General features: G+C 44.1%; 1 protein-coding gene across 5 annotated transcripts in view; it reads left to right on the top strand.

Moving 5' to 3' along the window:
- The window catches only part of evlb (Enah/Vasp-like b), a 53,038-nt gene that overhangs the window by 8,840 nt on the left and 31,577 nt on the right, over positions 1-12,621 (top strand). For 4 of the 5 annotated variants that reach the window (XM_069656097.1, XM_069656081.1, XM_069656073.1 and 1 more), the window contains exon 1: positions 3,221-3,822. The exons of the other annotated variant lie outside the window; for it this stretch is intronic. In XM_069656097.1, coding sequence (XP_069512198.1) covers positions 3,728-3,822 — 95 coding nt within the window. In that variant the 5' untranslated portion in view covers positions 3,221-3,727. Of the gene's footprint in view, positions 1-3,220; positions 3,823-12,621 lie in introns of those variants that run through there. 5 annotated transcript variants of the gene reach the window in all.

The following is a 12,621-nucleotide window of genomic DNA, read 5'->3' as shown; positions in this document are numbered from 1 at the left end:
CACTCAGGCATTTATCTCCCTCTACCTGTCCGTCCATCTGTCTACTCCTCTCTCCCCTTTTTGCTCCTCCTCTTTACTCCTCCCTCCCTCTCTCAGCTGTTTGTTGTAGAACCATTCCTGCTCTCTTCCCCTCATCTGCAAGTCTGCTGCATGATTTTGTCTTTACTTTTTCCCTCTTGTCTCGTGTTTTCTGCTCACTATGACAGTTTCTCCACAGCTCAGATCAGAGAGCAAGGACACACACACACACACACACACACACACACTTGACAGTCCTTGTTTTCTTGAACAGTAAAAGAGAGAGAAGGACGAATGACTGATTTGTGACTGTTCAGTCAGCACAACAGTCATTGCTTTTCATAGAGAGAAGTTTTAAGCTTTTCTTTCATATAAATGCGGCCCAGTGTGCTGCGTCAGAAGTCTGCTTCCTCAGTCAGTGATTCATTGTTAAGAGTTCAGAGAAAAGGATGCTGCCCGTTGCGTGCTAAAGTTTAATTTGGAAAGATTTATTGTAACTGTCCTTCTCTGTGTAATCATCCAGGACATGCAAAGGCCACTGTGGATATAAATACAACTCTCAATGTACTAATGCATGGCAAAAAAAACATCACTACTTTCGAATGATGCTGTCTCATGTCAGCTTTTTGGGGATTTCACTTATGATGCTGGTAAGATGTACAATACATACAAAGACACATTTGTGCACTTGTATCAAGAAGTAAATACAAGTGTCTTATTTCTTCTGCTTTAAAGATTCATTGAATCATCCCATCTCATTGAGTCATGATGTTTGACTGTTCTGCCCCATTATGATTTCTATTTCCGCCCCCTAACACCTGACAGGTTGAGAAGTGTTAGGGGTCGAAATTAGCATTAGCACTCAGGCTACCTCATGATTTCCCAATAAAATTACATTGAAGTTCTGTCACAGCGGCGTAACAAAGCTACACCGTTACACCACCTTTGTCATTTTACATTGAACCGAGCAACGTTGGCTTAAAGCCGCACCAGTGTTATTCCATTGTGTTCTGGTGTTGCGAAAGCAAATGTTACGCTACATGTAAACAAAAAGCGCGTGCTTTACATACACAACACACACTTTTGTTCCGCCGTTTCCAGTGACGCCGTTTCAGCTCTGTTACTACCTCCAATGCCGGCTCAGAGGCGGAACCACTTCACCCCACTGTTCCGCCTCCGCATGTTTTACATATACCTCTTTCCCACCGGAATTGGCACGTTGACGCATGTTTTTCAGACCCGAGAAGACCCGCTTATAGATGCTGATTGTCTCTGTTCCCATTGCCAGTGAAGTATACTCCATTCTGTCTCTTTTCTGCTGCGTCATTGTCTGACGTCACAAAAGCGTCTGGAGCAGGGTTAGTAAACAGTGAAGATGTTACGGTGGTGAGGTCTTTATTGTATCTATTACTCATTCAGTCTGTTTATCAAACTCGGCGCCAACTAATTTGTAACAATGTTCGAGCGCTGCTTGGAGAGAGGCGGGCGGAATTTGTAGCTGAGATGATGAGGAGTCGCAGAAGTTACCGACGGAGCATAGCATCGCGCCGGAAAGGAGGCGGGGATTAACGTGTCGACCTGGGTTTAGTGTTCCCATCAATGCCTACTGAAGAGCCATTTGGCTCGTGTCTGAATGCCAATTGTAACCTTTCCCATTGAGCAAAAAAGCAGAGTGTTAGTGGGTTTTTTGGCGTTATAATCCCGCCTTAAACTGGCAGTGTAAAAAGGGGCTTCTGACAGTTGTTACATAGTCTGTGACATTGATCCAATGATGACATGTACAACTGTAAACCAGTTTAAGCGAGGGAGGAATGAGGCTTTATTTGATCTCATAAAATAAGCCACACTTTTTGTGTGTCTCTCTTGAGTACTGCCGACTTCCTGCACTCCTGACTTTGTGGAAGTGCAGTCCTAAATCACTGAAGTACCCGTATAAATCAGTGCTCAAATAGCCGTGGAGCTGTAATGACGCCTCATTTCTGAGAGAAGGAAACATGATGCAACTCTCTGCAAGTAAAAGCAGACATTTGTAAAATTGAAGTGCAAATGTGAACTAATATCACACAGTAATAAACAAACAAAGATTAAATGTTATCGGCATGTCGAGAGCTGAGCGAACATCCACTAAATTGCCGTCAAATTGCAAAGCTCGCAGTCGTCCGCTCGTGTTACAGAGCGAACTGTGTCACCCAACAGTTCTGCAGCCGGACCAATCAATGAAAAGCCTGCTGGCAGAACACAGCAGGACAGATGTGGCCGATGTGAGCTGTACTAGAAAGAGAACATTCCTGGGATGTCAGAGGATGGACGGTAAATATGGGAGGGATTTATTTATTACAGGCAGAAGATTAATGTTATCGCCGCGCACCATTTACTGTATATAAGATATAATCTATATGCATCTGGATAGACAGAGTGAGGGGATTTTAAAGGGGCAAATGTTGGTGGTGCATGCCTGCAGCCTGTTTGCCCTTCTCGACCACCGTATTACGCACATGTAAATGCTCCTTCAGGTACATGTAACATGCTTCTTACTGAATGTGCTGTACATTAATTATTTACAGCCAATTGAGCCACATTAAGTTCCAACAGAGGAACGTCGTCCTTTTCTGCCTCCACCTGCGTCCCTTTGTGTTAATGAACATCCAGTAGATTTAACACCCAGCATGTTGCATCCAGAGCTCCACCCAAGCCCGGCACGCCACCTCAAATCATACCCGAGAAAAGAAGGAAGCCATCAGATGAATTAAAAATCTGTTGCTCCTCCTCCTCGCCTCCCTTCCCTCTCTCCATGCGGGGCTTACGCATCCCCGCCTCGGCCAATCCTGCAGCCGGGAAGAGGAGGGGAGGAGGAGGAGGAGGAGAGGGAGGGGCAGGACCAGCAGCCTCCGGGGCTGGCGGCCCATCGCTCTTGTCACAGCTGGGAGGGGAGGATGGGAGGGAGGGATGGAGGAAGGAGGAGGAGGAGGGCGGGGGGTGGCGGGGGGGGGGGGGGGGGGGGGGATGGAGAGGGAGGAGGTAATCCAATGAGACACCGAGAGGAGAGGCAGCGCGAGGGCAACGCCTCACAGCACCGGCAAGCTCTCTCCATCTCCCTCTCTCTCTCTCTCTCTCTCTCTCTCCCCCTCCTCTGTCTCTGAAGCGTAAAAACCAAAGGACTCTCATCTCCCATTCAGTCTCCTCTGTATGTGGCCGAGGGCTGCTCGCACACATTTTTAAGCCTCTCTTTCCCCCCTGTTGCTTCTTCTCCTTCTTTTTTCCACCTGATTTTGCTTCTTGTCAAGCTAAAGGATGAATTAAAAAAACCTCAAAAAGGATTATTTTTGTTTTTCCTGTGTCTTTAGGAGGCAGCATCTTTTACTGGGGTCATCTTTGTTCTCACAGCTGCTGAGTGTACTGAGGCTGCTAGTGGGGAAATAGGTTAGTGTGCCTGTTCGGTGCCGGGCGGCAGAGGTGATTGAGTGGTCTGTGCGCGGCGGAGAGGAAGAGGAGGGGGATGACTTCCTGGCGGTAACGATCTGTAGTCCTACGATCGTACCGGGAGAAGGTGACTTGGGATGCTGGTGTTGAACTCTGACCTTTAGTGGAAGTGTCAGCGACAAAATTCTGGAGAGACAAGGAAAAAGGAACGGCAACTGACTCTACAAATCCAGACTTTTTCCCCCGTTGCAAACAGTGCTGACCTGTGTGTCTGCTGTGTGTAGACACCATGGACATCAACCTGCAGTCGCACCGATTTTACTTCCCCCAGATCTACTGTGCTGATCCGGGGGCACAGCCGCAGCTCACTGAGTTCAAAGTCAGGTAAGCCTTCAAGGGTGGGAAAGGTGTTTATTATTGATAAGAGATCCATCACTGATTCCTGAGTGGTGAAGACACCCAGGTCTGATGTCACCATTATCTTTTGTCAGCATCACGTGCCTCTTAGATCCACCCAAAATGTAGCTTTAGCATCAGGATAGTGTTTCTATTATATCCCAGCTGCTGCTGCTGCATATGAAGCGTTCCTGTGTACATTCAGTGGTGCTGTGAGTAGCTGTTTGCCCTTGCAGGGGGATGGGGCTGCATGCTAATGTGTAAGCTAGCTGTGCAGAAAAGTGTTCTCCTCCTGAGAGAGGCAGAGGGCATTGATGGCCTGTGGTGGGAGCTTGCCAAGTTTGGACAGAGCGGGTGACAGTGCAGCAGTTGTCTTATATTTTCTGACCAGGGCTGGGTTGCCGCCTCAGAGGCTCTTTGTTCTCAGTGTTTACGCCTATCTCTTTCTTTTTTCTGCTACTCTCTTCTCCAATCAACGCTGAAAGTGCTCAGGGTGGCTTGTTGCATCCACAGCTGACGCCTGGCGTCATGGTTGCAGACGGCTCGAGGACGCATGCTCAGATGAGCAACAGCTTCCCTGCTCTTTGTCTTCTTCAGATGTAATTGTGTCAGATGGAGCCGTTCCATTCAGACCTGATGCTTTGTGAAATCCACGAGGAAATATTTGTCTTTTCACTCCAGTGGAGCACACATTCACATTAAGTTATCTTCTTTTAAGCCATCTGCCCCTGTATCAATCACCATCCATCCATCCTTCATCCTTACATCCTTGTTTTGAGATGTCCTTGTAATCTTATGTGCGATACATTTCTCCTCTAACAGCTCTGATTAGTGCAGCTTTAAGGGACTCAGCCAGAGTTTTGCCCCACTAAGCAGCTTTTAGTTTGGCCGGTGCTCCAGGCTGGAGCAGCTTTATGGGGCTACAGCGTGTCACTATCACCGCCTGGCCGAGCTCCATGACTGCTCCACGGGAGTCCGAGGGCGTTCACAGCTGGGTGGTAACACCAAGAGAAAGAGAGGGAAAGAAAGCGAGGGTTCTTGTGAACACTGTCTGCATCCACTTAATTTTAGTTATTCTGAAGTATTCATTAAATTACCCCAATCCCTTAAATTAGTTGCTATACAGCCTAAAATACAGTTATCTGTTAGTACACCAGTGGATACGGATCGAATACTATAATTTATTAGCCAAAAAAAGGTTGACTTCTACTTTCTACTTCTTCAAAACAGTAAACTACACAATAAAAAATAAATATGGCTGCCACTAGTAACAGTTTTAGAGCTGCAAACAGGAACAGTGTGCTGCCAGCGGAGAGTGTAACGTTAGTCAAAGCTAGCATAATGTCAGTTATCAGTTGAGCGAGTGTGTTCTCTACACTGTTCTAATACCATAATTTATTAGCCCCCCAAAAGATTCCCCGTATTCCTTCCTCTCCCAAAAAGTAGCCTACACAGTAAAAAAAAAAAAAATGGTTGCCATTAGCAACAGTTTTAGAGCGGCAAACAGGAACAGTGTGCTGCCAGCGCAGAGTGTAACGCTAGTCACAGCTAGCTTAAAGTCAGCAGTCGGTGTTTTCCAATCAAACCTTTTTAAGGCTGTTTTTTTTTAAGTTTAGGACAATAAAACCAGATAAAACCTTTCATAAAAATGTAAAAACAAAAACAGGACAGGGTTTCTCTGACTCTCTGCGTACGCAGGGCGTCAGAAGAGGTTGCGAGTCAAGACGTTAGCTAACGTTAGCTAGTAGGTGTTTAGCTTCTCGTAAGGTTAAGATTCCTTCAGTGTACTGAGGCTATACAGCAAAAACAGCAACAATATTCCATCCATTCAGGGTTGGATGTATAATCTAAAGCTATTTATTAGATTGCTATGGCATCTGTATATATATATATACACTCAAGTTTAGGCAGCGATATATCGAGAAGGAGTAACATCTTGTCACACCTGCTGTTAAACCCAGGTTAGTGTTTCACTTTTGGACATAAGGGTTACTCTTCAGAGTTTTAAACCAAATAATTAATTCAATAGGTTCGATTAACTGCTGTGTTACTTCTGTGACCTCCTGTGAAATGTCCACATCAGCAAACATCGGGAAAGGTCAGCAAATATCACTGTTTGATGTATCTCTGTAGACTGCAGCCTTAATGAAAAAACACTACAGTCTCGCACATTTCCGGCTGTGCCTCACACCTCTCCTGTTTTCACTGGAACGTGTAAGAGAGGCAAACACACACACACACACACACACACACACACACACACACACACACACACATATAAACTCTGTGCACTGGCGGAGATTAAAGAGGTTTAAAGTGCGACGTGTTTGTACAAAAACCAATCCAGGCCCTTAAGCAATATTAATGTTGCACAAATCAGATTTCATGCATTGAATACTCACTTTGAAAAGCGGAGAGAGATTTCATAGTAAATGCACATAAATAAACAGACAGCTGTAGTTATTTCTGTGCAGATTTAGCACTTGTCATCGTTGTCTCGCTGCTTAAGTTCAGCACACTGTTAACAGGAAATGGCACGGCTACACAGCAGCAACATTAACCATATCATTAACAAGGTGAGCTCATTAGAGGTGATGGAAAGGAAGAAGTAAAAGAAGAAGAAGTAGAAGAGGACAGATTGGGGATGAAGAATGAGAAATCAAGGGAGAGAGAGAGGAAGAGAGAGGACAGAAATGAGATGAGAGGGAGAGAAAATGTGAGAGCAGGGGAGAGAGGGGGGATGGTGAGAAAAGCAGACCTAAGCAAAAGGAGGAGAGAGAGAGAGAGAGGATGTAAATGTGAGAGGGAAACAGTCAGAGCGATGGGGGAGGAATTAGAGGAGAAAGGAGTGATGAATAAGAAATAATAAAAATATCTTTAATGGTGTTTTTTGGTGGGGTTTTAATAAGACACACGCCCTGGAAAAACCTGTGTGAGAGATGCTGGGATGTGTAAGCCTCCATGGAGATCGAAGTAGCCACGGTATAGCCAGATAACCATGACAACCAGCGTTGGCCAATCCATGGGAGCGAACAGACTTGTATGGTACATGTATGCACAGACGCACACACATATAGAAAGAGAGAGAGACCATATGCTTCAGTGAGCACAAGCTACAAGCAGAAACCTTCTTGTAGCTCCTGTTGTGCGTTACTGTGTCAAACAGGAAGACAAAAGATGCAGGACTACAAGAATATAAAAATCAATCTCATGTTGTTTTAAGCTAATTTCACACAATGCTAACTTGATAAAATACTGCTGGGATGCAGCGACCCTAAACCCTACAGGTGTGATATCCAGCATAGAGTGGTATTAGTTTGCCTCCTGATGCTGCTGCTACTTCAGTGCACGTTGTCAGTAGATAACCGAGCTATGACTTGGACTTCAACCGACTTTTAAAGCAAAATTAGATCTCCTTACCTCAACATGCCCTGTGTTTTGAACATGGAGACATTTCAGCTTTACTGACCAAAAGATGAGAAGATGCCTGCATTTTTCAGAAGTTTCTGCTCGAATCAACCTGACTTTCTGACCTCCGCTCCCTTCAGAAATAGGAATCCAGTTGTATCTGATTCTCCCCGTCAGCTCCTTCATGTCTTATTCACCTTGAAAGCCTTTGACTTGCGTCCAAGAGCTGCTGTAATGTACGTTATTGCTTGAGGATTATATCTTGCATGATGGAAGGGCTTTTTGTTGTTCCCTCAGCGCACTGTTGCATGAGAGATTAGAGCCGCAGCCCACCACACGTGCATGTCAAACATCGGAAAGCACTGCTCGAATTTTGTCAAATATTCTGGGTCATTGGATCTTATGACTGATGAGTTGTGGCACAAATATGAGCTGCTAAAAATCTCCTGTCCACTATGGCGCTGTAAGTGTTTCAAAATAGGAGTCGGCCAATTATAGACGCCGTGCGTGTGTGTTATGCCGACAATCAGATCCTTCTGTAGTCTGTGATGAGAGCACTTAACCTAATGGCCTTCAGCAAACCGTAAAAAGGATGACATGTAAACACGTCTGCGCTGTGTGTGTTTGTGTGTGAGGCTCTGTTGTAAGTAGCAGCAGTTAAATGGCATCACGGGGGCGAGAGAGAGCCTCAGGGCATCTCCACAGCTTCCTTTCCTCCTTCTCTCTCTCCTTCCTTCCTCTTTTCTACGAGACACAAGAAAGTGTTTCTTGTAGACAATCTGAGCGTTAATGCTCCTCACCTACAGTCTTTCTGCTGGGAAATTTTTCCCCTCTGCCAAATGGAGACGCATGAATTTTTAAAGCCACCCTCGCTTTTCTGCTCCCTATCTTCTGAATCTCTCTGCCTCCTCCATTTATCTTTCCGTCTCTGTCTTAATTTCTCGTCTCTCTGCCTCTTTCGATTATTTCTCTCTCTCTTGTTTTCCACTCTCTCTTCCTCGCAGCATGGGGTCGAGGCGCCTCTGCCTGCCCGACCATTTTGTTTGTGAGCTGATGCCTGGGTTAACCAGGAGAATTTACCTCCCTATACACTCACCAGACAAAGTTTGATTCCCTTTAATATGTTTACAGTAGCGCGTAGCTTCAGTTGGAGGTCGGCCTGAGGCTCCAGACTCTGTATGAAACATTCCGGCAAACGCTCATTAAACTGAGATCAAGATTCCCAAAAACAACAAACTAGACAGGAATGTCTGGCTCCTTGTGGGGCTTGAAGTCTTTAATGCCACACATAAAGCAGAAATGAAATTTCTGTTAAAGGAACACTTAGAGGTTTGAGAAAATACACTTGGTTCGGTCCGGCAGAAAGTTAGATAGGAAGATCGATACGACACTCGTATAGTCTGTTGAAGATCAAACTTGAGCCAGGAGACAGTTAGCTTAGCTTACTTTGGGATTTCATGTTTTACTTGCTCTTGGTTGATACAGAGTTCTCCCCTAATTCAGATCAGGCCAATCACAACCCATCTATCTGCTAAAGGGGCGGGTTTAAGCACCATGGAGTCACTTTCATAAAAAACCAAGATGGCTGCTGATGATGCAGAATGTCCTGAATCAACATTTGCTTCATTATCAAGCAAACTACGTGGTTAGTTCACAATACATAAAATGACAAGTCTTTTTAAATCGTGTCACGTGTGTTACGTTGAACCAGAAGCTATGAATTGTATTAGTGAACTAGCTTCCTAGCCTAGCAGCCTGCTGCTATTTCACATGTTTTGTGGCTCTGATTGGTGTTAGCGTCCAGAGGCATTTTGGACCAATTGATAGTGACCCCTGTGTATTTAATATTAACTGAGAAGTTTCAGTCTAATTCAAATTCTATATTTTTGTAGCTATGTCAAGCTAACAGATAGTGCAAATGGTTGAAACAGCTAGCCTAGATAAAATAAAACAATCTATAAAGTTGTTTAGCTAGCTTTATATGTGCTAGTTTGAACTTTGGACTGAGCCACTAGCTGTCTCTTTTTTCAAGTCTTAAAGCTAAGCTAAGCTACGCTAATTGGCTGCTGGCTTAGCTTCAGTTTCAACAGTATTGTTCTCATTATTTAACTCTCTGCAATAAAGCAAACATGCATCCAAAATGTCCCACTATTCCTTAAGGAGATCTACATGCATCAGATCATAACGGCGTGTGTCAGGTTGAACCGAGTTCACAGCAGATTAACTCGTTTATGTTTATGCCTGCCGTCTACTCATCAGAGATCTATTGACCATGTGTTGTCTCTGCCGACGCTCCTGTTATGTCAGAGGATTTGGCCGTCTTTGCAGAGACATAAAGGACCATCTGAAGTCTAAATCCTCCGCCGCTCAGTCGCTCGGTTTATTTTCCGCTCTCTTCTGTCTCTCTGATATAAGGCGAGCGGGGTCAGACACAGATTGTCCTCTCTTTAATTTCAATAGTTCCGCCTGGCCTCTTCTCCCTCACTGATGGGAGGATAAGTCAGACGGGAACAAAGCAATGTCAGGACTACAGTAGCAAGTAAAGTACATCCAAAGCAAGCAGCCTGCTCTCTATTAGATTTCTTATACCGGCCATTTGCTGACGTGACAATCAGGTTTTATGAGTTTTAAAATTTTATACATGTGGCTTGAAACCACAGCATCCTCCTTCAAACCACTAACACATCCATTAAACTGTGTTTTAATGCTAAGGCAGGATTTTCTCATCCCTCACACTTCATAATACATACTCTTATTGGCCAAACATTAAAGTAGCGAATACCTGACCTCACATTAAACCTCCTGCTTCTGCCATCCCCAACCAGATTTCCCACCGCTGTGCTGCTTTTTTCAGCCTCTCGACATTAGCGCTCGCAGGTTGAGGAAACTCTTAAATGCTTTATGCCATCATGCAGAGCAGCAGTAAAAGAAACCTCCTTGTTGCACTCTCTCTTCGCGGGCTCTCAGCTTGAATTAAACAATAAATTCAGACCTGTTTTATGGCACCGTGGACGTGGCTTTGCTCCCTCTTGGCTGTCCCAGCTGACCTCTATGAACTGTCAGAGATGTTTAAGGCTTTATTAGCGGTTTGAAAAGAGCACAACAAAACTCCCAAAGCAGGAAAACATGTACAGTAGACACAGCAAATAGTTGTAAATCTGCTTTACGGTCTGCAGAGTCTGTAGCGTCTGCCTTCAGGGCGATGGGACAGAGGTTAGAGCTCACACAACATTTCATAGCAGCACATACACAGACTCACACACTCATACACGCGTGCTAACACACAGCTGCAGCTTCCAGAGACAGTGACTTGATGCTGACAGGATGAGACGGGACGCTGTGTTTTATTTTTGCAAAGACACTCGGGGTCTGTAATTAAAGCACAGACTGTCGTAGGGCTCATGTTGATGTTTTTTATTCATAACTCACTGCTCATTCATCTTTTCTTCACAGACATATTTTCTAGGCCAAGCGAATATTCCACTCCAGTTGTCATGCCAACAGATTAGCGTGCTCTTGCGTGGTCTCAGAGTCTATGAGTGTGTGTGTGTGTGTACTCTGCAGGCTCTGGCATGCATTCAAATACACACAAGTGCATGCTCACACACTCAGACACATTCTGTTTGATTAGCATGGCTTTAAAAAACTCTTACATCACATAGAGGTGAACGGTGGACCGATACACACAGAAATCTTTAATGTCTTGAAGCATGATAGAAAATATATCTCTTAGGTGTTTTGGGGCAAAGCACAATAACCTCAGAGTTAAGTAGCAGAAAATCGCTGCTACTTCTACTTAGTTTGGATTCCTCTGGCTTCATTGATAGGTATAATTAAGTATCATCTGCGTAACGATGAACATTTATGGAGTGTTTCCACATGATATTACATGGAGGAAAAGTGACAGAGCAATGAATTCTTCAACTTTGTGCCGAAAAAACCCCCAAACTTCTTGGAAAACATCATTAAAAGGATTATGTGAATTAGCATTAAAGCTGCTACAGCTAAAAATGTCACTGCTTCTAACAGGCGTTTAAATTGGATTTATAATGCCAACAAGTTTCATGTCTCTGCAATTAGATTTTTCTACAGCACTGCATTAACTGAACCCAGTCACACCTTTATGAACTGAAACAAGTCTGCGGCCAGCAGCTCTGTGAGACTGTGCGCGGCCATCGCAGTTCTTTGAAATCAATACTAATGTCAGCATGCTAACATGCTCACAATGACTATGCTAACTGTTGTTAAATGTTTAGCAGGTACGAAGTTAACCATGTATAACATGTTAGTTTGGATTAGGGTTAGTTTAATTAGGATGCTAGCATTTCCTAATTAGCACTAAACCAGCGCTAAGTCGAGTTCATAGATTAAACCTGATGTAGCAGCTACTATCCAACGTTCCAATGTTTAAACTAGAGTCACGTGCATAGATGTGTAGGAAGGTCTTGACGCGTATTAAATCCAGAATGAATATAGCTTTGGGTGATAACCCGAACCCGTTTATTGTAGAATGATAAAAACAGACAGAATGATTACTGTTTGGTGGGATGAAAATGATGATAAATCCAGATAGTTAATTGCTGTCGCTTGCAGATAATGTTGCCGTGCTCACATATTACGTGTTACTGCAAGAACTGTGTGTTCCCTCCACTTATGCACAACTAACTTCCCATTCACCTGTTACTTTTACACCTGACCTCCGTCCAATAGTTGATGAGATATTTAACTCTGAGCCACAAATCAACAGGTCAACTTCTGTGAGTCCATTTTGAAGATGTGAAGCCATTTATCTCGGGTGAACTTGTTGACCTGCTGGTGGAGCTAATGGAAAAGTCAGCTCACTGCCAAAGCCGGTGTCCTCTGAGTACCTTAAATAACTGAAGTACATTTTTATGGTGTCCATGCAATAGTTGTCCACATATTTCACTCTGAACCAGAAATTTCAACCACTGTCTTTGGGCTTCTTCCTCTGGAAACCACGAATAGCCGTACCAATTTTCGTGTTTATCCATCCAATTGTTGTTGAGATATTTCCCCTGGACAAAACAGTTTGATGCATTGTCATTTATACCTCTAGTGTGGCAATAAACAGAAATAAGTGCAGCCTGTCATACACTGCTGTATGTACTATGGTTATACAACTGTATAGTTAAGGGAAATGTGAACAGAACTGTCATTGGTTTAAAATCAGTGCACAGTTGCTACATTGCCTCGCACAATAGTCCTGCAGAAATTGGGCCAGAGTGAGAGATTATTTAAAACTCTGAGTCCACAGAGATGAAGTTTAAAACCCGCTGTTCTATTTTGGTTTAATGTGCAGAGTCATCCAACAATAACACGTATTACTGAGTCACACTACAGCTTTCCCATGAACCGCTG

The sequence above is a fragment of the Semicossyphus pulcher genome, unplaced genomic scaffold, assembly GCF_022749685.1.
Source record: "Semicossyphus pulcher isolate SPU_LCO1_2020_fin unplaced genomic scaffold, fSemPul1.0.p SCAF_11, whole genome shotgun sequence".
In the NCBI taxonomy this organism is placed as follows: Eukaryota; Metazoa; Chordata; class Actinopteri; order Labriformes; family Labridae; genus Semicossyphus; species Semicossyphus pulcher.
The sequence above is the reverse complement of the archived record's forward strand: the minus strand, read 5'-3'. Positions and strand labels throughout refer to the sequence as shown.